The 21,100-nt window shown below is 40.7% G+C and overlaps 2 protein-coding genes across 14 annotated transcripts in view; one reads left to right on the forward strand and one right to left on the reverse strand.

Annotated features, from left to right (window-relative positions):
* Positions 1-78: 78 nt before the first annotated feature.
* Positions 79-2,893, reverse strand: PDZD11 (PDZ domain containing 11). 8 transcript variants are annotated; one of them, XM_019747899.2, is made up of 7 exons: positions 2,764-2,893; positions 2,305-2,404; positions 1,766-1,849; positions 1,443-1,499; positions 1,075-1,173; positions 782-842; positions 79-633 (listed from the first exon to the last, which is right to left on the reverse strand). In XM_019747899.2, the coding sequence occupies exons 2-7, from the start codon at positions 2,389-2,391 to the stop codon at positions 599-601; spliced, it is 423 nt and encodes a 140-aa protein (XP_019603458.1). In that variant the 5' UTR covers positions 2,392-2,404; positions 2,764-2,893; the 3' UTR covers positions 79-598. The 8 variants fall into 8 exon arrangements, with proteins under 8 accessions (XP_019603458.1, XP_019603457.1, XP_019603459.1 ...); XM_019747898.2 differs by having other exon boundaries at positions 2,695-2,812; XM_019747900.2 differs by having other exon boundaries at positions 2,727-2,791.
* The window catches only part of KIF4A (kinesin family member 4A), a 91,711-nt gene continuing 73,473 nt past the window's right edge, over positions 2,863-21,100 (forward strand). For 3 of the 6 annotated variants that reach the window (XM_019748006.3, XM_074323588.2, XM_074323589.2), the window contains exons 1-7: positions 2,869-3,006; positions 3,348-3,488; positions 3,596-3,710; positions 6,839-7,029; positions 8,397-8,489; positions 10,973-11,139; positions 11,372-11,466. In XM_019748006.3, the coding sequence (XP_019603565.2) occupies positions 3,369-3,488; positions 3,596-3,710; positions 6,839-7,029; positions 8,397-8,489; positions 10,973-11,139; positions 11,372-11,466 (781 nt within the window). In that variant the 5' untranslated portion in view covers positions 2,869-3,006; positions 3,348-3,368. Of the gene's footprint in view, positions 3,007-3,097; positions 3,238-3,347; positions 3,489-3,595; positions 3,711-6,838; positions 7,030-8,396; positions 8,490-10,972; positions 11,140-11,371; positions 11,467-21,100 lie in introns of those variants that run through there. The other 3 variants (XM_074323586.2, XM_074323590.2, XM_074323587.2) reach the window with 3 other exon arrangements.

Below are 21,100 nucleotides of genomic sequence, written 5' to 3' on the forward strand. Positions count from 1 at the left end.
CTCTCTTTGGAAGAGCTTTGACGTTTGCCTCAACAGCATTTTATACCAAATCAGTATCATCCAAAAGCCACACCAACATTTCTTCAGCATCGTGTTTTACTTTTTAGGGGAGAGTATAGAAGGAGGAAGGAAAGGAGGAAAAACAGGGTCCCACTGGGGTCTCCAAAGTGTATGCGACTGGTACTGTAAGGATGTGTGGGATGAGATAGCCAGTAAGATTAGATCAAGGTCTCCAAGATTCTTTTTTTTATACTCCAATGAAAATAATATGACATATGTGTAATTGCCTAGCACATGGTATTCAGTAAATGTCAGTTGCCTTTTCTAGCAGGGTTCTCCACAAGCTGGGCTCTACTCAGACATCATCCTCCTTCTCCACTCAGGGAATGAAGGTCACCAGAAAAGCAGGGAACTAAAAGAGCAGTAGTTTGAGTAATGCAGTTGGCTAGCTGGCTCAGTGCCCAGCCTTCCTGTCTTCCCATCCTCCCCACACCACTAGGCCCGGGTGGGGCTTAGAGTAGTTTCCCAAGTGGCTTTCCTGAGGCCTGGGCAGCTTGTCCTAGAAGATTCCATGTGGAGGGCTATGGGTGGCAACTCTCTAGTGCACAGTCCTCTCTTTTTGGCGATGATAATCTGGGGAAAAGAAGAGAGGGGGGAAAAGCAGGATTATTTTCAGGCCTGAGTACACACTTCCCCATCTCTAACTTCTGGAGCCTCTAACATACAGTAGAGTTCCTCCCCAGGGCCCTGCCAGGTAGGTAAAAAAGATAGTGACACTTACTGTAGGGAAAGAAGCGGACACGCATGCTAATTTCACGGGCTGTCTTCAAGATCTCAACGGCCTGAAAAGAACACAACAGATTGTACAAATGAAGAGATATGGCCCAGGACAGAATCATAACAGGAGGAGGGGAGTTTGCCACTCAAATCTTCTGGGTTTCTAATCGCTGCTTCCTTCTGGTACATTTCCTCAGGAGAGTCTTTCTTATCAAGTTATAGATTAGGCTAATCCTGTCCAACATATCCTACCTGGGACGGCTTCTTGCCTCACCACAGCCCAGATGCTGTGCCCACCTTGCTATGCTCAATGTCTTGGAAATCCACGTCATTCACCGCTAGGACTTGGTCCCCTTCCTGAAGTCCTGCTCGATGTGCATCAGAGTCAGGAATCACCTGTTGGTAAGGAGCGAATGTATGTGATTGAGGTGAGGCAATTTCTCACTTGTAAGTGAAATTAGGTGCTATTGCTTTATTTGTTTGTGACAATGTAGGGAGACAGATGCTTGCCAGGTGGGAGTTTTAAGTAGGAAAGGGTGTCGCCATTGTGTCCCTTCTATGAGTCGATTGAATCATCCTTCTCCCAGGCCTGGGGACACCAGGGTTCTGCAACCTGGTAACCACAAAGGGAAGTGGCCACCCATATTGCCTACCAGGCCACGCACCTTGGAGATGAAGATGCCTAGCTGGGAGGCCTTTCCTCCTCGGATGTTAAATCCCAACTGCAAGACAAGAGCACAAAATGGGGGCTCAGTGTGGACCACAAACACGAAAATATCTACTAAAAGCACCATATGATAGCTTGGCTATGTGGCCCTGAGAGAGAAGTCAGAAGTTGCGGACATGGTATCTCGGCTTTCTGCTCATAAAAGGTAGTTTCCTTACCTCCCCACCTGCTTCGCAATCTGTCCCCCAACTATGGCTAACTTCTGGGCCTGGTGCGGACAAATCTAGCCTGGAGTAAGATGTAACTGTTCCATAAGCTCACCTGAGCTCCAGGGGGCTTCTTCAGTGTGACAATTCGGGGCAGAAACTGGGTCAACTCATTGTTGTAGTCTGGGTGGTATACCCTCTGCAAGACACAACAGCAACCCCAGAAATCTTAATACCAGCCTTAGATCTTATGCCCACCTTCATCTGGAACAAACGCATCGCCCTGAAGCCAGGAAAAGGTGAAGCCAAGGACTTAGCTTAAGTAGAGCTGATAGCACCATCCAAATGGATAGGCAGATGACTTGGGGAAATAATAGCAGTCCAGTAGCTCCCCATTTCTTTACCTTGACAGAATGGAAACTAGGGCTCTGAATTTCCAGAATTCTCTGCTGTGAATGGACTCTGGCAGGAGAATTCCATAAGAAGCTCCCAATGGGCCCACTTCCTCAGAATACAACTTCTGGGTCCCATGTTGACAACAAAGGCTAAGATTCAATCTCCACTGAGCTTTCTTATCCTGCCATCCTACCTGTTGTACATAACGTCATGCCCATGGGGAACATTTTCCTACTCTAGGGTACAGGTGGTTCCCACCTCGTGAGGAGGGATCCACGCTGGGGGATTCTCATAGGCAGGCAGGAAAACCACTGGGTAGTCATCATAAGGAATCCGGCTGTCCATCTCTGGCAAGGCCCTGGAATGGAAGGGTGAATCAAAGCTGACAAAAATGGTTCCAAAGGGACAGCAAGTTTCAGAAAACAACCCCAACTCATCCAGGGCTGTCAGCTTATAGTCGCAGCTCACTTCTAGGTGACAGACTAGGGGAGAGAAGGAAGAAAAAATATGCAGGAAAACAATTTACTGGATCTCTCGATGCCAAGACACCGCCCCACATTCCCTAGATGTGATCGGTAATGGTGGGGGTCCCCAGATCGACCTTTCCTTCACTACCAGCCACCTTCCAGTCCCCGCCCCCCATCCTGCCTGAGTCCCACGCCCACGACACGGTAAATCACCCGCCGACGGGTCTCAGCGACCTCCGGCTCCGCTCACCGCGAGAGCAGCCGAGGGACCGGAAGCGGATGCCCGGAAGGGTCGAAAAGGGGCGGGGTCAGGGCGCCGCGCACAGGCCTCCGCTCCCCAAAGCGTCTTTCTGCGCGCGCTGACGTGCGTGCTCCGCCGGAAAATTGTCTGCGCTCCGATTGGTTGGCGCCTCCAGGGCCGATTTGAAACTTGGCGGTTAAAGCTCCAGTTGGGACGGGGCGGCGGGAGACCGGGAAAGGTACGCTTAGTTTGGTGAGTGAAGGGGATACACCTTAGCTGAGGATCCGCCTTTCCCGGTACCCTGGGGCCGTGAGTCTTTGTCGTCGTCTCCGCCGGGGGCTTTCTTTTCCATTTCAGGCGCCACTTTGCTGTCTTCAAAGTGTCGGGCTGTTGGCAGTCCTTCGGTGGCCGCGTCTGAAGGACTGTGACTCTCCAGCGGCAGCGATCCCGCTGCGAGGGGGAGGCCGCCTCAGCTACCGCTGAGTTCCGTAACCCACCCCCATCTGCGGAGGGCGGGAACTCAGGGACGACCCCCTCCCACCCCTGCCAACCCAGCAAGATTCATCAGCAAGCCTCGTTTTTTTGTTCCCCAGAGACGGTGCTGTGATAGGATCATGAAGGAAGAGGTGAAGGGAATTCCTGTAAGAGTGGCACTGCGATGTCGCCCTCTGGTCCCCAAAGAGATTAGTGAGGGCTGCCAGATGTGCCTTTCCTTCGTACCCGGGGAACCGCAGGTGCGTAGCAGTGCTGGGCCTGTCTCTGAACACCTGGGGCCGAAAGGCAGTGAGGGGCGTGGTCTGGCCTTTCGTTATTCTTACTCCTTTTCCCTTGCCTCCTCTAGGTGGTGGTTGGTACTGACAAATCCTTCACCTACGATTTTGTGTTTGACCCCTCTACTGAACAGGAAGAAGTCTTCAATACGGCAGTAGCGCCGCTCATAAAAGGTGTATTTAAAGGTAAGGCTGTTTCAGTCAAACGGTTCTTGAGCGAATACTGTGTGTTAGGCACTGTGCTTGGATGCTGCAAATACAGCAATGGATGAACGTGGGTCCTGCCTTCAAAAGGCCCACAGCCTGGGCGCTAGTGCAGTGTCACGTGAACGTCTCCACACCCTGGAATCTAGTTTTATACTGTATTTGCTTTCTGTGGTTCTGCTCACCTTTGACTTGTATGTATTTTTGTTTGTCCTGGAATCTCATTCCAGTCTAAGCTCTTTGATGGGGACTGATGATCAGCGAGCGTGCCTGCCTGCTTGAGGCCCACGCAGTGCCAAACCGGTGGAGGGATTCAGAGATAAATAATAGAGCTTCCGGGTCCTGGAGGAGTTCAGAGTCCACCAACAGGAGTAGAAGTAGATGACTGCATACACAATTTTGAATACATAAACAATTTTAAACTTTTTGCACCGATCTTTAAGGAAAACTATTTTAGAAGTTAAAAATATGCAATAGTCCTGCTATAGAAGTAGCAGTGCCCTCATATGAAGTAGTATGAAAACCAGAAGGATGCTTGGGGAATTTGAGGTGAATTTCACAGCTTCGGGAAACTTTGAGATAGGTCTTGAATGATGAGCAGAATTCTTTTAGGTAGAGAAGATTTCCTAAAGGCCCTGAATACTGGCCAGTTAGTACTCTTCATTGCAGAAGCTAAGGATTTAGCGTTATTGAAGACCATAGCAGACTCTGAAGAAGGGAACAGTATCTGAGAGGTCTTCAGTTATTATTCTAGTACAGTGGTTATTCAGGATTCAAAGCTTTCTAGTCATACCTCTGTAAAGTGAACTGTCAGTGTCTACTTAAATGTTTTTTCACAGGGAACTCACGGATTCATAGGCTAGTCCTATTGACTGGTTTTTTGGACAACTCTAATTGCATTAGATTATATTCAGATGAAATGTGCTTCCTGGTCATTTCTACCCAGTGGTGTTAGTTCATCCTTCTAGACAAACAGAAGCCCTCCAGGCAACAGCATTCACATTTTTTCCCCACTTTTTAATGATGTCATGACTCTGGACACATTGAATACTTTGTTTCAAATTTTTAAAAAATTAAAGCAATAATCTCAAACTTATAGAAATGTTGTAAGAAGAGCATAAAGAACTTTTTTTCCTAAACTGTTTGAGATGAGTTGTTCACCTGAAGCCCCCTGAATACTTTAGTGTATATTTGCTACAAACAAGGACTTTCTCCTACATGACTACAATACAACCATCAAAATCATGAAATTGGCACTGCTACATCACTACCATCCAGTCCTCAGACCCCATTCAAGTTTCACCAATTGCCTCAATTATATCCTTTATAGTAAAGGGTCTAGTTCAAAATCACATGTTATATTTAGTTGCCCTGCCTCTGCAGTCTCGTTCATTCGAAAACTTCTTCAGTCTTTTTTTGACCTTCATAATCATGACACTTTTGAAGATCGCAGGTCAGTTATTTTGCAAACTGTTTCTCAATTTGAGTTTGTCTGATGTTTATTTATTATTAGATTCAGGTTGTGTATCTTTAGCAGAAATATCACAGAAGTATCGCTGTATTCTTACTGAATCCTGTCAGGCATCACATGCTTCTGATTTGTTCCATTACTGCTGATGTTCATTTTGCTCATTTGAGCAAGGTGTTATCTGCCAGGCTTCTGCACTATAAAGTTAATCTTTCTCCTATTTGCTTATTTGGAAAACCATTATATTATTGTAAGTCTCTCCTGATTATTAACCGTCCCTCCTTCCCTTGAGCCATTCCTGAAACAATAAGTTTAAGGTTTCCAGAGTCTTCATTATCTGGTCATCCTCCTCAGCATGTACCTTCACAGCTTCGTAAGAGCACTACACTATAGTTCTACTTTCACATTTTGAACTTGGGAAACTATGAGAATTAAATTACAGTCTTTAGAAGCACTGTAATGTGGAAAATGATTCCAGTATATACAGAGGGTGCCGAAAAAATGTATACACATTTTAAGAAAGGAAAACTGTATTAAAATTGTAATACTCAATATGTACTGACAACAAAAGATGAATACAAGTCACGTGTGACTCCTGCAATTACAAGAGAGGCTCAAAGTGGTTCCCATCAGCATCCAGACACTTCTGATTATGGCCAACTACTGCTTGAGCAACGTTGACCAAAGTGTCCGCTTGTATACATTTTTTGGGCACCCTTGGTATATGTGTTTGGTTAGCATTGCTCTACAAAGACAAAGCCAGTATTTTTGAGCCATCTCAACAGCACCCTCTTGTACTCTGAACTCCCAATACCACAGAGCCCTGAGTATTTTGTAAAAAGTGCTGACACTTGCTTTCCCCAGTTATTACTATACACACATATCTGTGGTATCGCAGAAGGTTATGGAACGTTATTCCCTTGCCCCATAGTCATGCCAGGCGATACCAGCAATCTCCTCGTGACGATCTCAGTTTAACATCTTATGATCTTTCAGAACATCAAGGTCTTCATTTAGACAAACAAGTTCTTTTTAAAAGAAAAAAAAGCAAAGGACATCTATCACGTGGAGTCATACTTAAATGCTGACATTTCTGGGAGGAGCCTGATGATATGGTCCAGATGCAGTCTGAGAGTTCAGATACGGAGTAGGTGCTTTGAGTGACTATAAAAAGCAACTTTGTTGCCTTTTCAAATGAAGACTCTACTCTGTTAATCAAATAAATACATGTTGGAATCCCTTCTATTTATGGAGCTTCTAAGACTTTCATTTAATTCCCATAATTTAGAGTTGCTTGAAGGAGAGAGAGAGTAGAATTATAAAGCTCTGAGTGGCTTTTTGACAGTGACTTGGCCAACTTCATCATCTCAGTCATATCTGTAAGTGTTTTACTTCCTAGCTTTCAAGGGCTCTCAAGAGGGACACACATTCTGGGGTTGGTATTTTTCTTCTTTGCTTATTTGAAGTATTGCAAAGTCATGGCAACCCATATAACTTTTCTCTGTGTCTGCTATTCCTAAGAGACCCTGATCTTAAGAGAGCGGTCTCAGTTTTGTTACAAGTAATCGCTGAAGGAAATGGAGTGCACTGGTTGGGTGAAAATATATGAGCACCTCTGTGCATCTGACCTCTATTTTGCCAGGATACAATGCAACCGTCCTGGCCTATGGACAGACTGGCTCTGGAAAAACCTATTCGATGGGAGGTGCATACACTGCAGAGCAAGAAAATGAACCAACAGTTGGGGTCATTCCTAGGGTAATACAACTGCTCTTCAAAGAAATTGATAAGAAGAGTGACTTCGAATTTACTCTGAAAGTGTCATACTTGGAGGTAAATGATTTATCTTTAATTATTCTGAGTTTAAATTTATCTTTGGGTAGAAAAACAAATCCTAATCAGGTTTTTCCTGGCATGACTCAAATTAGTTAATCGCATTTTTCATAAATTACGTTTTAATAGATTGACAGAGAACACTTACTGGCTCAGTTCTTTCCTTGTTATCAGAATAGTCTGTTTAATCTGATTGTCAGAGGAGTTGGCATCGCCATATAAAAAGATGATAGGAATTCTTTAATTCCAGTTTGGCCTCTCTTATTGATTCCCTGTACAGTCTGTAGAAAAAAAATATTTGATTTCCCTGTACTGTTTTGAGGCTTAAGTGATAATGCTGCTACTTGATGAAGAAAGTTATCAAAGTTGTGTGACATACTGAGCTGGGTAAGTGATGCTAGAGCGTGTTTATGCAACAGGTATTTATTGAGTACCTACTATGTTACAGGCCATGTTATGGGCACTTGGGATATGTCAGTGAATGAAACAGATAAAAATCCCTGCCCTTGTGGGCATTTTTATTCTGGTGTATATCAGTATACAAGTAGATTGACCACTTATATCTAACCTCGTGACACCAAAAAACGCATGTTTCAGGAACTTATGGCTTCTGAGAAACTAGCTGGTTGGTTCCATAACAGTGATATGTCTCGTCCTTAAGGAGCAATAATTAAACATATATGATTTAAGCATGCATTTATAAATTATATGTGACTACTCCATCCTGAAGTCGAATCTTAATAGGTATGGGAGGTGTATAGTAGGAAGATGGGGAGTTAAGCATCATTAAGATTCGCTTTCTTGAATGTCTTGGTTAACCTAGTTGTGGTCAAAGTACTGAAATGAAAAAGTAACTTAGGAACCAGGTATGTTAAATAGTAGCTACAGTGATAATAACAAACAAATATGGTGGTTACTGTGTGCTAAACACTGTTCTAAATACTTAAAGTTCTGGTAGTTGTTAAAATACTGGTTGCTACTTCTCGCTTTTGCTTCCCACTTCCACCCTCCACTAAGGACCTGCTACTTAAAATTTAACAAAATTGATGAGGGTGACACTGTTATGAGACCATCAAAGAAGTGAATTTGGGTACCCGTGTTACTTTTCATTGTATCTGCTATTCCTAGGAGACTGTCTTAGAGTAGTCTCAATTTTGTTGCAAGTGATATGTGAATGCATTCGTGTAAGTATCAGATGATTGCATGTAGGGTTAAAGTCCTTTTCTTAATTAAAAAAATAAAGTTTGTTGTAAAAAATTTTAATGCAGAAAGTCACAAAGGATTTTTAAAATCATATGTGATGCCACCACCTCGAGATTACCACTGTTAACATCTTGTTTTTACCACTTTATTTTCAACAATACCAGATTTACAATGAAGAAATCTTGGATCTTCTATGCCCATCTCGTGAGAAAGCCTCTCAAATAAATATACGGGAGGATCCTAAGGAAGGCATAAAGGTGTGTTTATTATTACTAATTATTATTAAATGTTGTTCACTACTGAAGTTCACATCCCTTTTATTTGCCATTATGGTTTTAAGTGACTACTACCGTCTTTCAGATTTTGTGTGGTCCTAATTCCCTTCATTAATCTCGAATTCCTAGATGGGCTCTCTTGTGGAGAAGGGAATTTTATCACCTTCCTGTTACCTCTAGAAATAATGCTAATATCACTTAAATATTTATTAGCTATTTACAGAGTTCTAAGGCTGGGCTGTCCAGTACGGTAGCCACTGCCACAAATGGCTATTTAAACTCAAATAAACAAAAATGGAATGAAATGTGAAATTCAGTCCCTCAGTTACACCAGCCACACATCAAGGCTCGTGTATGGGATGGCACAGATATAAAACTTACCCATGGTCACAGAAAATTCTGTTGGACAACACTGGAATAGACATGGTGCCAGGCTCTGGGATGATATTTAAAAATTAGCAAGGTAAGTCATATAACATTTTTTTATTCATAAATACCATAGGAAGAAGAGCTTGCTTATTGAGAGGCCTCTTCCACATGGTAGAGACGTGGGAATAGGAGCTATAGCTGAACAGAAAAGTTGAGGCAAGGTTGGGAGTTCTGTATGTGGGAGTGGGCCAAATCCGGAGGCAGTGTTGAAAACAGGCAGGGCGTGGGTCTAACACCAGCTGGAGTATTCAGGAGCGGGAGAATGTGAGGCTGGAAGCGGATGGGAATAGGTAGTACCCGCTTGGGGAAACTTGGGAAAAGACTGTCCTCCCCATCTTCCTTTCCCGCACGGAAAGGCGGAGGCTTAGGGTACAGGTGCCTGAGAGACAGGTGCTCGTGCTTCTGGCCTCTTCTTTCCTTCGGGGTTGTTAAGTCATTCGCCAAGTAGCAAAGCAAGGCCTGAATGATCGGACCTATTTGGAAAGCCTGATAAGCTTGGAACACAGCAGACAGTCCGGGTGGTACGGATAAGAAACCTGGGTACAATGCATGCTGTCGCCAGAACGAGTGTTAGTAGTGAGCCAGCCCTTGGCCCGGCTAAGGCAGGATTACATCCCAAGCCTTGTCTGAGGTCTAATGTGCAATCCAAAGAAGTGTAGAATTCAGAGTCAACTCGGGGGGGAAGGACAAGTCTGTAAGCACTCTTCAGATGGGATGAAGGGAATGTAAGTTGAGATAAGAAGTAAGCGTATTGTTGTAAGGAATAGTTTCAGCAAGGAAGCAGAAAATACACTTGGGGGTACTAAGACTAGACCTAGATTTGAGGATATGGGTTGGGAAGTCATAGGAGATAAGTTAGGACGAGATCATGAAGCCGAATGAAAGAGTTTAGTTTCCATCCCTGTGAACAGTGGATAAGCTTTTAATAATTCCAAATGAAAGATCACTGTGACTACTTTTAACAAGTTTTCATCTTATGTGGATATCTCTCTAACTACGTTAGCTCCTGCAGGTTAGAAGAGTACCTGAAAATCCCTTCGTACCCTCATTATCGAGCACAGGGCTTCGTGGTGGTGACATTTTTGGTGCCATTTTAGGGAGTGGGGTTTTAGGAAGACTAAACAGAAATGGATTGAAAAGGAGAAAGATGAGGATGCGGATATCCACTTGGGGAAACTGCCTTATTTTTCAGGCATGAAGTGATACGGGCCTGGAAAAGGCAAGTAGATGTGGAAAGGAAAAGGAGACCGTGGATTAAAAAGAAGAGGGGCTAGGACTTGGTGACAGATGGTATACGGGGGAATGGGGGAGCTGAAGGTGAATCTGAGGTGTCGAGAACAGAGATAGTAATAGAAGTGGGGACGCAGTGGAAAGATTCAGTGTTACTGGGAAGAAGATGACTGGTTTATAATTTACCGATTTCAGAGGGTAATTACAAATAAAAGACTAGAAATTAGGGTACCGATGTAGATTTGAGAGCTGTGGAGTAATCAAATCATAGCATATTGGTGCTAGAAGGGATTCCATAGTCATCTGGTTCAAACTCCAGAGGCTCCAAGAGATTTTAACTTGTACAAACTCTCCTGGGTAGCTATGGCAGCAAGCCTAGGACCCTGTCTTTCTCACTCCCTGGTTTCTGGTTTCCAGTGGAAACCATACCATGCTGTTTCCCCTAGTGAAAATGAGGTGCAAAACGGGTGAGAAGGTTAGGGACGAACGTAGGGTCACACAGAGGAGAAGGTAGCTGTTTGGGTTGCCCTTGCTGTCTCTGGAAGGCATCTAAACGCCGGATATCTTTTGTAGCTCCAGTAATGGCTGGCACCATGTTTTGGAAGCCCCCAGAGGAGATCAGAGACCTCCTGGGTCTGCAGGGATCACAATGGTCACAGAGTTGCTAGTTAAAACCATGGCATTCCTCTTTATGAAGCTTCTGCTGGAACATCGAGATGTTATTTTTTTCAGCCACCAATTCTTGTATTTCTGATGAAGTACTTGAAGTACGAATCATAAGGGAGTTTTTTCTCTCTCTGAATTAGATTGTGGGTCTCACTGAGAAGACTGTGGTCGTTGCCCTGGATACTGTTTCCTGTTTGGAGCAGGGCAACAACTGTCGGACTGTGGCCTCCACAGCTATGAACTCCCAGTCATCCCGCTCTCATGCCATCTTTACAATCTCCATAGAGCAAAGAAAGAAAAATGACAAGTAAGTTACAGTTCAGGGTCCAGAGTTTTCATGTTAGTCCTACTAAAGTTGAATGTTAGGTTGCTTCTTCAGTTGATTTCACAAATCATCTGACGTCATTACGCAGCACAGCAACCAGCGGGGCCATTTTGACTGACCTGAAGGAAAACGAGAGCTGGCGGGTCAGCTGTGATACCCAGCTCCCCTCACGCGTGTGTGCCCTTCTCACTGTGTCTTCCTGTCATTCTCTCAGGAACAGCAGCTTTCGCTCCAAGCTGCACCTCGTAGACCTTGCTGGGTCGGAAAGACAGAAGAAAACCAAGGCTGAAGGGGATCGTCTAAAAGAGGGTGAGAAGAATTAAGGCCACGGTTGTAGATCAGACTTCCTAGTGCTCTTACTGGTATTGTTGGTACCTTGACTGGGGGAATTCAGGTCACATTCTGACAGTACCTACAATTCAAGCTTGAGGCTGATTTCAGAAATAGTGAAAAATTGTTTCTTTCCCTTGCACTCATTTTTCTAATTTAGGTGTGAGATTTGGATGTGGCCCTTGGTTTGATTTCATCTGGTCCAGGCAAGTTTTAGTTTTTGTTTTGTTTTACCCCCAACCACTTATGATTAAAGTCAGTATCCTCCAGTATTCACTATCCTTCCCAGATGTTGTCACTTATAAACCTCATCAGCATGGTTTCCGTATCTTCATGTAAGTTGTTGGGTGTAAATGATGACGCTTCTAAGGCTAGAAGAATCCATGGTCTAGCATGATAGTGACCTGGTAATCTGCATGCTGTTGGAATGGGCTTTTAAATGGTTATTAATCTCTCTAACCAAAATTAACAACCAGCTCCATTTCTCAGTTTTGTGCGTAAGGATCTCATCCAAGATGTCATCAAATGCCTCGCTGAAGTCCACATGTGTCCACCATATCTCATAGCTACCAGCTCAGTGACAGTACAGAGGAGAAATAGGGAGGAGCCTAAATTGACTCTTAGTGAATTCAGGCTGGCTTCTAGTGCTGACTCTTCCGTCTTGAGGTTCTCGCAAGCAACCCTGTAATAATTTAGGAGACTTATATCAGATGCACTGGTCTGTAATTTTTGGAATTAGCTTTTACATCTTTTTTTGAAAATTGAAATTACATCTGCCCAGTCTTCTGGAACATCTTTCTGCGTGATTCCTCAAACATCACTGACACCGCTTCAGCGTTCTCATTTGAAATTACTCTCAGTTCCCTTGGCTGTAATTCATCGGGTCCAAGATATTTGAACTCTTATTATAGTAGGTGAGGTCTCACTTACTACTTCTTTACTCACATTAGGCTTCAGTTCCCTCGGGAACTGAGGAAGCAGAAGCAAAAATAGTAATTGAGGAATTTTACCTCTGTCATTCATCATTATTATACCACTGGCACAGGGCACACACCTATTTCTTCCTTGTTCAGCTTTTTGTCCTGAATGTATTTAAAAGTGCCCTTTTGGTTTTCCGTTTGCACTTTGAAATTTCACCTTCTTCATACTATTTTTAAAGGTCTTGTGCCTCTTATCTTTTTTTAGGTGCACATTTCTGAGCTATTTTTTAACGGCTTTATTGAGATATAATTCACATGCCATCCAATTCCCCCATTTAAACCGTAAACTTCAGCAGATTTTAGTGTATTCACCGAGTTGTGCAGCCACCACCACAATCTCATTTTAGAACATTTTCATCTCCCCCAAAGAACGCCATGCCCATTAGCACTAACTACCCATTCCCACCCCTTCTCTAACCCTAAGCAACTACTAACCTGTATTTCATATAAATATAATCGTATAATATGTGGTCTTTTGTGACTGGCTTGTTTCACTTAACAGAAGGTTTTTCATTTCTTTTTAAAAAGATTCATCATGTGATTTTTTTTTATTATAGTTGACATGCAGTAGTATATTAGTTTCAAGTGTACAGCATAGTGATTCGACATTTATACACCTTACAGTGTGGTCACCAAGATAAGTCTAGTAACCAGCTATCAGCATACAGAGTTACTACGATATTATTGACTATGTTCCCTGTGCTGTACATGACATCCTGTGACTTATTTCTTTTATAACTGGAGGTTTGTACCTCTTATTCCCCGTCACGTTTTTCCCCCATCCCTCTACACCCTCCCCTCTAGCAACCATCAGTTTGTTCTCTGTATTGGTGAATCTGTTTGTTTTGTTTGTTCGTTTATTCTGTTCTTTGGATTCCACATATAAGTGAGAGCATATGGTATTTGTCTTTCTCTATCTGACTTATTACACTTAGCATAATATCCTCTGGGTCTATCCATGTTGTTGCAACTGGCAAGATTTCATTCTTTTTTTATTGCAGAGTAATATTCCAGTGTGTGTGTGTGTGTGTGTGTGTGTGTGTGTGTGTGTGTGTGTGTACACATCTTTATCCATTCATCCATGGACTCCTAGGTTGCTTCCATATTTTGGCTCTTGTAAATTACGCTGCAGTGAATATGGAGGTGCAGATAATCTTTTTAAATTAGTGTTTTTGTTTTCTTCAGATAAATCCCCAGAAGTGGAATTTTTGGGTCATATGGTAGTTCTATTTTTAATATTTTGAGGAACCTCCATACTCTTTTCCTTTAGTGGCTGCACCAATTTACATTCCCACCAAGTAGTCAACAAACAGCAAGTGTTGGCAAGGATGTGGAGAAAAGGGACCCCTCGTGCACTGTTAGGGGATTTTCAAGGATCGGCCATGTTGTACCGTGGATCAATACCTCATTCCCTTTTACTGCTGCATCACATTTCATACTATGGGTATTGAACATTTTTTCAGTTGTATCCAATTTGGCTATTTTAACCATTGCTCTGTGAACATTTGTGTATAAGTATTTGTGTGGACAAATGTTTTAATTTCTCTTTAGATATACATTAGGGTGTAATAGCTGGGTCATATGGTAACTGGTTACATTTCTTTTTTTCTTTTTTTTATTTGTTTGCTTGTTTTTGTTTTTTCACTTTTTGGGGTTTTTTTGGGTTTTTTTGTTTGTTTTTTCGTTTTTTTCTTTTTTTGTCTCTTCCTTTTTTAAAAATTTTTTGTTTTTTTAATTATTTTTTGTTTCTTTTTTTGTTTTCACTTTTTTCTTTTTTCTTTTTTTTTTCTGTTTCTGTTTTTTGTTTTTCTTTTTACATTTTTTTTTTTTTAATTAAGATGTAATTAATATAGCATAAACTTCACCCTTTTAAAGTGTACAATTTGGTGATTTTCAGTATGTTTACCAAGTTGTATAACCATTACCACAACACATTTTAGAATATTTTCATCACCCAAAAAAAGAAACCCACACATATTCACTCCCTATTTTTCCCCAACGCCGCCCTCCCTTCCAAGTATTGACCAATCCTCTCTCTGTCTCTATGGATTTGCCTATTCTGGACATTCCATCTAAGAGTAATCATGCAGTATGTGGTCTTTTGTGACTGGCTTCTTTCACTTAACATAATGTTTTCAAGGTTCATCCATGGTGCGGCATCTAGCAGCCCTTCATTTCTTTTCATTGCCAAAAAATATTCTATTATGAGAATACATTGACTTTTTATTTATCCATTCATTTCTTGATAGACATTTGGGTTTTTTCCACTTTTGGTTATTATGAATAATGCTGCTATGAGCATTGATGTACAAATTTTTGTGTGGATGTATGTTTTCATTTCTCTTGGGTATACACCTAAGAGCAGGATTACGGTCATATGGTATTCAATGTTATCTTTCTGAAGAACTGCCAGACTGTTTTTCACAGCAACTGTACCATTTGACATTCTTGCTAACAATATATAAGGATTCCAATTTTTCCGTATCTTCGGTTTTATTATGTCTTTAATTATAGCCATCCTAGTGGGTGTGAAGTGGTAGCTCATTGTGGTTTTGGTTTGCATTTCCCAGATGGCTAATGATGTTGAACACTGTTTCATGTGCTTATTGGCAATTTGTGTATCTTTGGAAAAATGTTCGTTCAGATACTTTGTACATTTTTAATTGGGTTATTTATTTTTATTATTGAGTTGTATGTGTTTATATATTCTGAATACTAGCCCCTTATCAAATATATGCTTTCCAAATTTTTCTCCCATTCTTTGGGTTGTTTTCTCACTCTATTGATGGTGTCCTTTGAAGTACACATTTTAAAAATTTTGATGAAGTCCATTCATCTACTTTTTCTCTTGTTAGTTGTGCATTTGGCATCATATCTAAATAACCATTGCCTATGGAAGAAAGATAAAGAGGAGGTGGCACATATATACAATGGAATATTGCTTGGCCATGGAAGGGAATGGGTCCTGGTCATCTGTGGTGGCATGAATGGACCTGGAGGGTACTGTGTTGAGTGGAGTATGTCAGACAGAGAGATGCAATGTGGTTTCGCTTATATGTGGACTCTAAAGAACAAAATTAACAAATAAATAAAATAGAAACACACTCATAGTTACAGAGAACATTTTGATGGTTGCCAGATGGGAGAGGGGGTTGAGGTGTGGGTGAAAAAGGTGAAGGAATTAAGAAGCACAAATTGGGGCGTCCAGTTGACTCAGTTGATTAGAGTGTGATGCTCTTAACAACAAGGTTGCCCATTTGATCCCCACATGCGCCACTGTGAGCTGTGCCCTGCACAACTAGATTGAAACAACTTCTTGACTTGGAGCTGATGGATCCTGGAAAAACACGTTTAAAGTAAAAATAAAAGTTTTTTTTTTTTTAAAAAAAAGAAGTACAAATTGGTAGTTACACAGTATTCACAGTGATAGGGATATAGTCAATAATATTGTAGTGACTACGTATGGTGTCAGATGGTTACTACTGTTATCAGGGTGATAGATGTATGTGGGTCTATTTCTGGCTCTCCTGCCTTAGTGTATTGATTTATTCTTAAACCTTTTACTAGATCTACTTATGGTATGGTTTAATCTCTGGGAAGGCAAGCTTCCCTTTTCTTTTATCAGAACTTTTTTGATTATTCTCTTCCAGACCAACTTTAGAATCAGGTTGTCGAGTTCTATGAACAATTTTGGGGAGATTTTTATTGAGAACTGCATTCAATTTATGGATCAATTTCAGGGAAATTGAGCCTGCCTATCAGGAACATGCGTTCCGCGTTTATTCACGCCTTCTCCTGTGTCTTTCAGCTCTTAGAGTGTCTTAATAGAATTCTTACACCATGTATCATCGGAGGCTTACTCTGGAATGTGATATTTTCATTGATTTTTAAGTATCTTTTTTCTATTTTGTTTTCTGGTCCTGTCTAGAAGTATTAATTTTCAAAATTTCATCTTGTATCTAACCTCATTGCTGAATCGCTTTCTGTGTTTCACTGCCAGTTGTGTTTCTTGGATTTTCTAGGTGGTGTTAACTTTTTTTCAAGCAGACACTTTGACCTCTTACTTTCCAACATTTATACCTGACTTCTCTTCTGATCTTTTTTCATTATAAAGTTGAATAGTACCGGTGGTAGTAGCCATCCTCATCTTTTTTCAGTCTTTTTTGTACCCTAACTGTAATAGTGCTAGTGTTTCACCTTTAACTAACCATTGTACATTTCTGGTCAATAGCCTTTATCAGGTTAAGGAGATAGCCTTTTATTCCTTGTTTGCTAAGAATTATATAGTTTTAAAATAAGAAATGATTGATGAATTTTATCATGTATTGGGAATTAATCATCATGTAGTTTTTCTTCATTTAATCTGTTAATAGAATGAATTGTAAAAGTAAATTTTCTATCATTGAATTATCTCCAATTGACCATTATTTGTGAACATTGCTGGATTTCATGTACTAGTTTCCAATTTAGGACGTTTATATATCTGTTCCTATGAGAAAGGGACCTCTAACTTTGTGTGTGTGTGTGCTCTCCTAGTCCGGTTTTGGTTTCAAGGTTTTGCTAACTATAAAATGAGTTGAGAAACTTTCCGTTTTTTCTGTGCTCTGCTACAGTTTATATAATGTGGGAATTATCTCTTAAGGTTTCTTGAAGATTTGATTTTCTATATCTTGAGCCAACTTTGTTAATTTATATTTTCTTAGAACATTATTCATTTTGTCTAGGTTGTCAAATTTATTGGTATAATATTATACATAGATTTACTTTATATTTTAACCTCTATATCTATAATGTCTCTAAGTTCATTTGTTTCTATATCGTTTCCATTTTTTCTATCATATTTGACAGAATTATTGATTAATTACTTTTTCCTTTTTTACTCTCTATGAATGACTTCCTCCTAGGTTGTTTTATTTTGTTTTATTACAGTATTTTTTTATTGCTTCCTGAGTGTGAAAACTTAGTTCTCTTCTTTTCCTCTATTCCTTTTCTTTTTTTTTTAAAGCTTTTCAAGCATATTTAGAAGGGCTCAGGATGGTGTAATGAACCCCCAGGTATCTGTCATGCAGTTTCAACAATAACTTAATTTATGACCTGTCTTGCCTTGCCTCACCTGTATCCTAACCACTTTCTCCCTCTGGTATTATTTTGAAGCGAATCCCAGATTTATTGTTTATTTCACTTTGCATCTGAAAAAAAAAGGATTCTTTAAAAAAAATACAACCAATTAACAATTAATAATAATGCCTTAATATCATCAAATACCTAGTCAGTGTTCAAATTTCCAATGGTTTCATTGACTTTATTTATTTGAATCAGGATCCAAACAAAATCTACACATTGTTTTTAATAGGTCTTTCAAGTCTCTCAATCTATAGGTACCCCCTCCATAGCTCCTTACCCCTCAACTTGCTGGAATTCTTTTATTGAAGAAATCAGGTTGTCTTGTAGAATTTCTCGTAGTCTGAATATCACTGATTGTATGTCTATGTAGTTTTAACATGTTTCTCTGTCCTCTGTATTTCCCACAAAGTGGTAGTTGGATCTGGAAACTAAATCACATTCAGAATCAATTTTTCCCTCTTATTTGTGCATACCATTTGATTACCTCTCTTTTGGTGGTATAGATCATTTATTTTTAATTGTCTTTGTCTAAAAAGATACATTTAAAGCTATTCATTTTCCCTTAAGTACCATTTGGATATAATCTTATAATTCTGAGAAATAGTACTCTGTTCATCTCTAAATAGGATGATATTTCCTTTTTAATTTTCTGTTTAACCTAAGAGTTATGTAGAAGGCATTTCTATGTATCCTTTTGTTGTTAATTTCTGATATGTTGCATTATGTTCAATAAATGTATGTGATTTCTGGTTTTTGAAATTTAGTGTGAATCTTGTTTGGTCTTTGTTAATATTCCATGTGTATTTGAAAAGAGGATGTGTTCTGTTGGGTATAGCGTTCTGAGCTGGAGGTCAATATTTGGAATCTCTGGAGGTTGCCCAGGCGAGTTGTGTAGAGAAAGCATGGATAATATCAGTGAGGAGCACCGATATGTCAGAGTCGAGGGTAAAGGAGCCAATCAAAGAGGTCAGAAAGACACTGGAGGGTATGTAGTAGCTAAAAACCAAGATAAGAGTTTCTAGAAAGAAGGGATTGTCACCTGTGTCAGGTGCTTCAGAGTGGTTACATAAGCCGAGGACTGAGAAGAGACATGTGGGTTTGTCTGGAGGTTTTGGTGGTCTTTGCCAGTGGAGTAGTAAGGAATGACGGCCGGCTGCATCAGACTGAGGGGTGAGTTTAACTTCCATTATGAATGTGGTCTTTATTTTTTCCATTAATTTCCTTATTCTTGTGTCCCTTTGCAATATGTGCGGGTATTTTGCCTGTTTCTAAACTTTTCGTAAGTGGTCTCATAATGTATGTGTGTTCGTCACTTTTTTTCCCTGCTCAGTGTTATGGTTGAGAGATTCATCCATCTCGATGTATGTAGCTCTAAGGTTTTGGTTGTTTGGGGTTTTTTTTCTTTTTTTGGAGTCTTGGGTTTTCTTAGTATAAAATCACATCAGTAAAAAGAAAATGATCTCTTTGCCAACATTTATTCCTGTTATCTAATTCTCTTATTTTTTGTTTATTAGCAAGGAAAAGGATGCTAAAGGATACACCCTGGGCTTGTAAAATCGCTTTCCTCAGTGGGGGGATCTAGTTTCTGCTTCTAATTGGAATGGTTTCAGTGTTTTAATATTTGGCATGATAATTGCTAATGGTTTGCGTGCGCAGTATTTAATTCCTTTAGTTGCAGAAAGTCTTTTTTTATGCTGTACTGTAATCTTGAGTGATCTTTTTAAAGCTCAAGTTGTCTGTTTCCTTCAGCAACTCTATTTCCTTAAAGGCCTATTCTAAGTTTCTGCAATTTCCTCTCTTTGGTTTCTGGGTCCACTTATGTGTATTGTTATTTTCCTTTGTCCACTCCCTGGGGCTCAAATCCAATGCTGGGGTGCCTTCAGTCATAGCAGCTGTGTGAGTGGAAAAGGCACAGTGGTCTGTATCCATAAGCCAGCACTGTGGAAGCAGTCCTCGTGCCAATCAGCTAGCTTGTCACACCCTGAGAAGCCATCGAGAGGAGGGCTCTCTCTCCTCTTTCTTGTTCCCTGGTGCTGGCCTTCTGTCAAGGTAGAGAGGACCCAACCCACGTCCTCAGTTTCCTCTCAGCATTTTCAGATCCATAGCAACGTGGCACAGTCACATAGGCAATCTCGACTGTCCCCTAGGGGTTCACAGTCCTGCGGCCAAGCCATCACCAGGAGTCATATTTCATCCTTGCTCTTGGCTCTACTACATCATACCCCAGGCCTTTGGCCCAGGCTTCTCATTTGGTCCAGGGATGAAAACTCTGTGTCACCCCTTACTCTCGGGTCTCAGACCCACCCTGTCACCTCACTCTCTCAGCACCTACTTGGCTCAAGAACAGAGTAGATGGATCAGACTTGGGAATAAAGGGGGTCTGGGTATCTTTAACCTACCATCTTCCCAAAATCCATCTATGTTCTTAAAACATACTACGAAATTCCCATGAAAGCGTGAGATTATTCATTTTTCTAAGGTTTTGTAACTTTTCTACTAAGTATTATTAGCAATTTCATAAGTGAAAAATGGTATCTCATTTTCTTTCCTGTAGTTATCAGTGAAGTTGAACATACTTTTATATTTATAGACCATTTCTATTCTAGATTAAATGACCTATTCAAGGTATTTTTCTCCCTTCTGTCAGTGTGGGTGCTGTACCTTTCTTGTTAAGTTTATTTTTTGTTGTAACTTTGAATATAAAATATTCAGCTCACTGCCAGATAGATTATAAACAGATTACAGATGGATAACAGATTATTCAATTGAGGTATAATACAGCATACATAAAAAATGCCCAAATCATAATTTTCCACTTTGATGACTGTTTACAATGTGAACAAACTTATCTCACCAGCATCCACATCCAGAAACAATATTACAAACACCCCAGAAGTACCGCTTGTGCCCAGGTCAGTCTCTGTCTTCCCCAAAGAGTAACCTTTGTATCTGATTCCTTTTGTTCAATGTAAGGTCACTAGAGAAAATAAAGGACGTCCAGTTAAATCCTGAATTTTAGATAAATGATGAATCATTTTGCATGGAACATACGTTCATTAAAAATGATTCATCGTTTATCTGAAATTCAGATTTAACTGGATGCCTGTAGTTTTTCTTTTGCCAACTCTGGTAACCCTAAGTCAACCTCGTGCTCATGAGAGCCATCCCTGTTATTGCCTGGAGTTGTAGTTCATTTTCATTGCTCTCTGTATTCCATTGGTGACTGTGCCACAATTTATTTTTCCTTTGTAGTGTTGGGTGGGCATTTGGGTAAGTTCCAGTTTGGGGCTATTATGAGCAGTGCTGCTATGAACATTCTTGGACCCATATTCCTTCAATCCTGAATCCTCCTGCTACCCTATCTCCTCAAAGAAATCTGTGCTGCTTAGCAACACGTCATTCACTCTTAGTTACATTTTTCGGTGACCTATAGCATACAGACAGAAAACTGCATAAATTGTGTCTATAGTTTAATAAATAATTATAACGTGAGCACACGTAGCTATCAC

Source organism: Rhinolophus sinicus, chromosome 18, assembly GCF_057876585.1.
Source record: "Rhinolophus sinicus isolate RSI-liver-muscle chromosome 18, RSI-T2T, whole genome shotgun sequence".
NCBI classification, from domain to species: domain Eukaryota; kingdom Metazoa; phylum Chordata; class Mammalia; order Chiroptera; family Rhinolophidae; genus Rhinolophus; species Rhinolophus sinicus.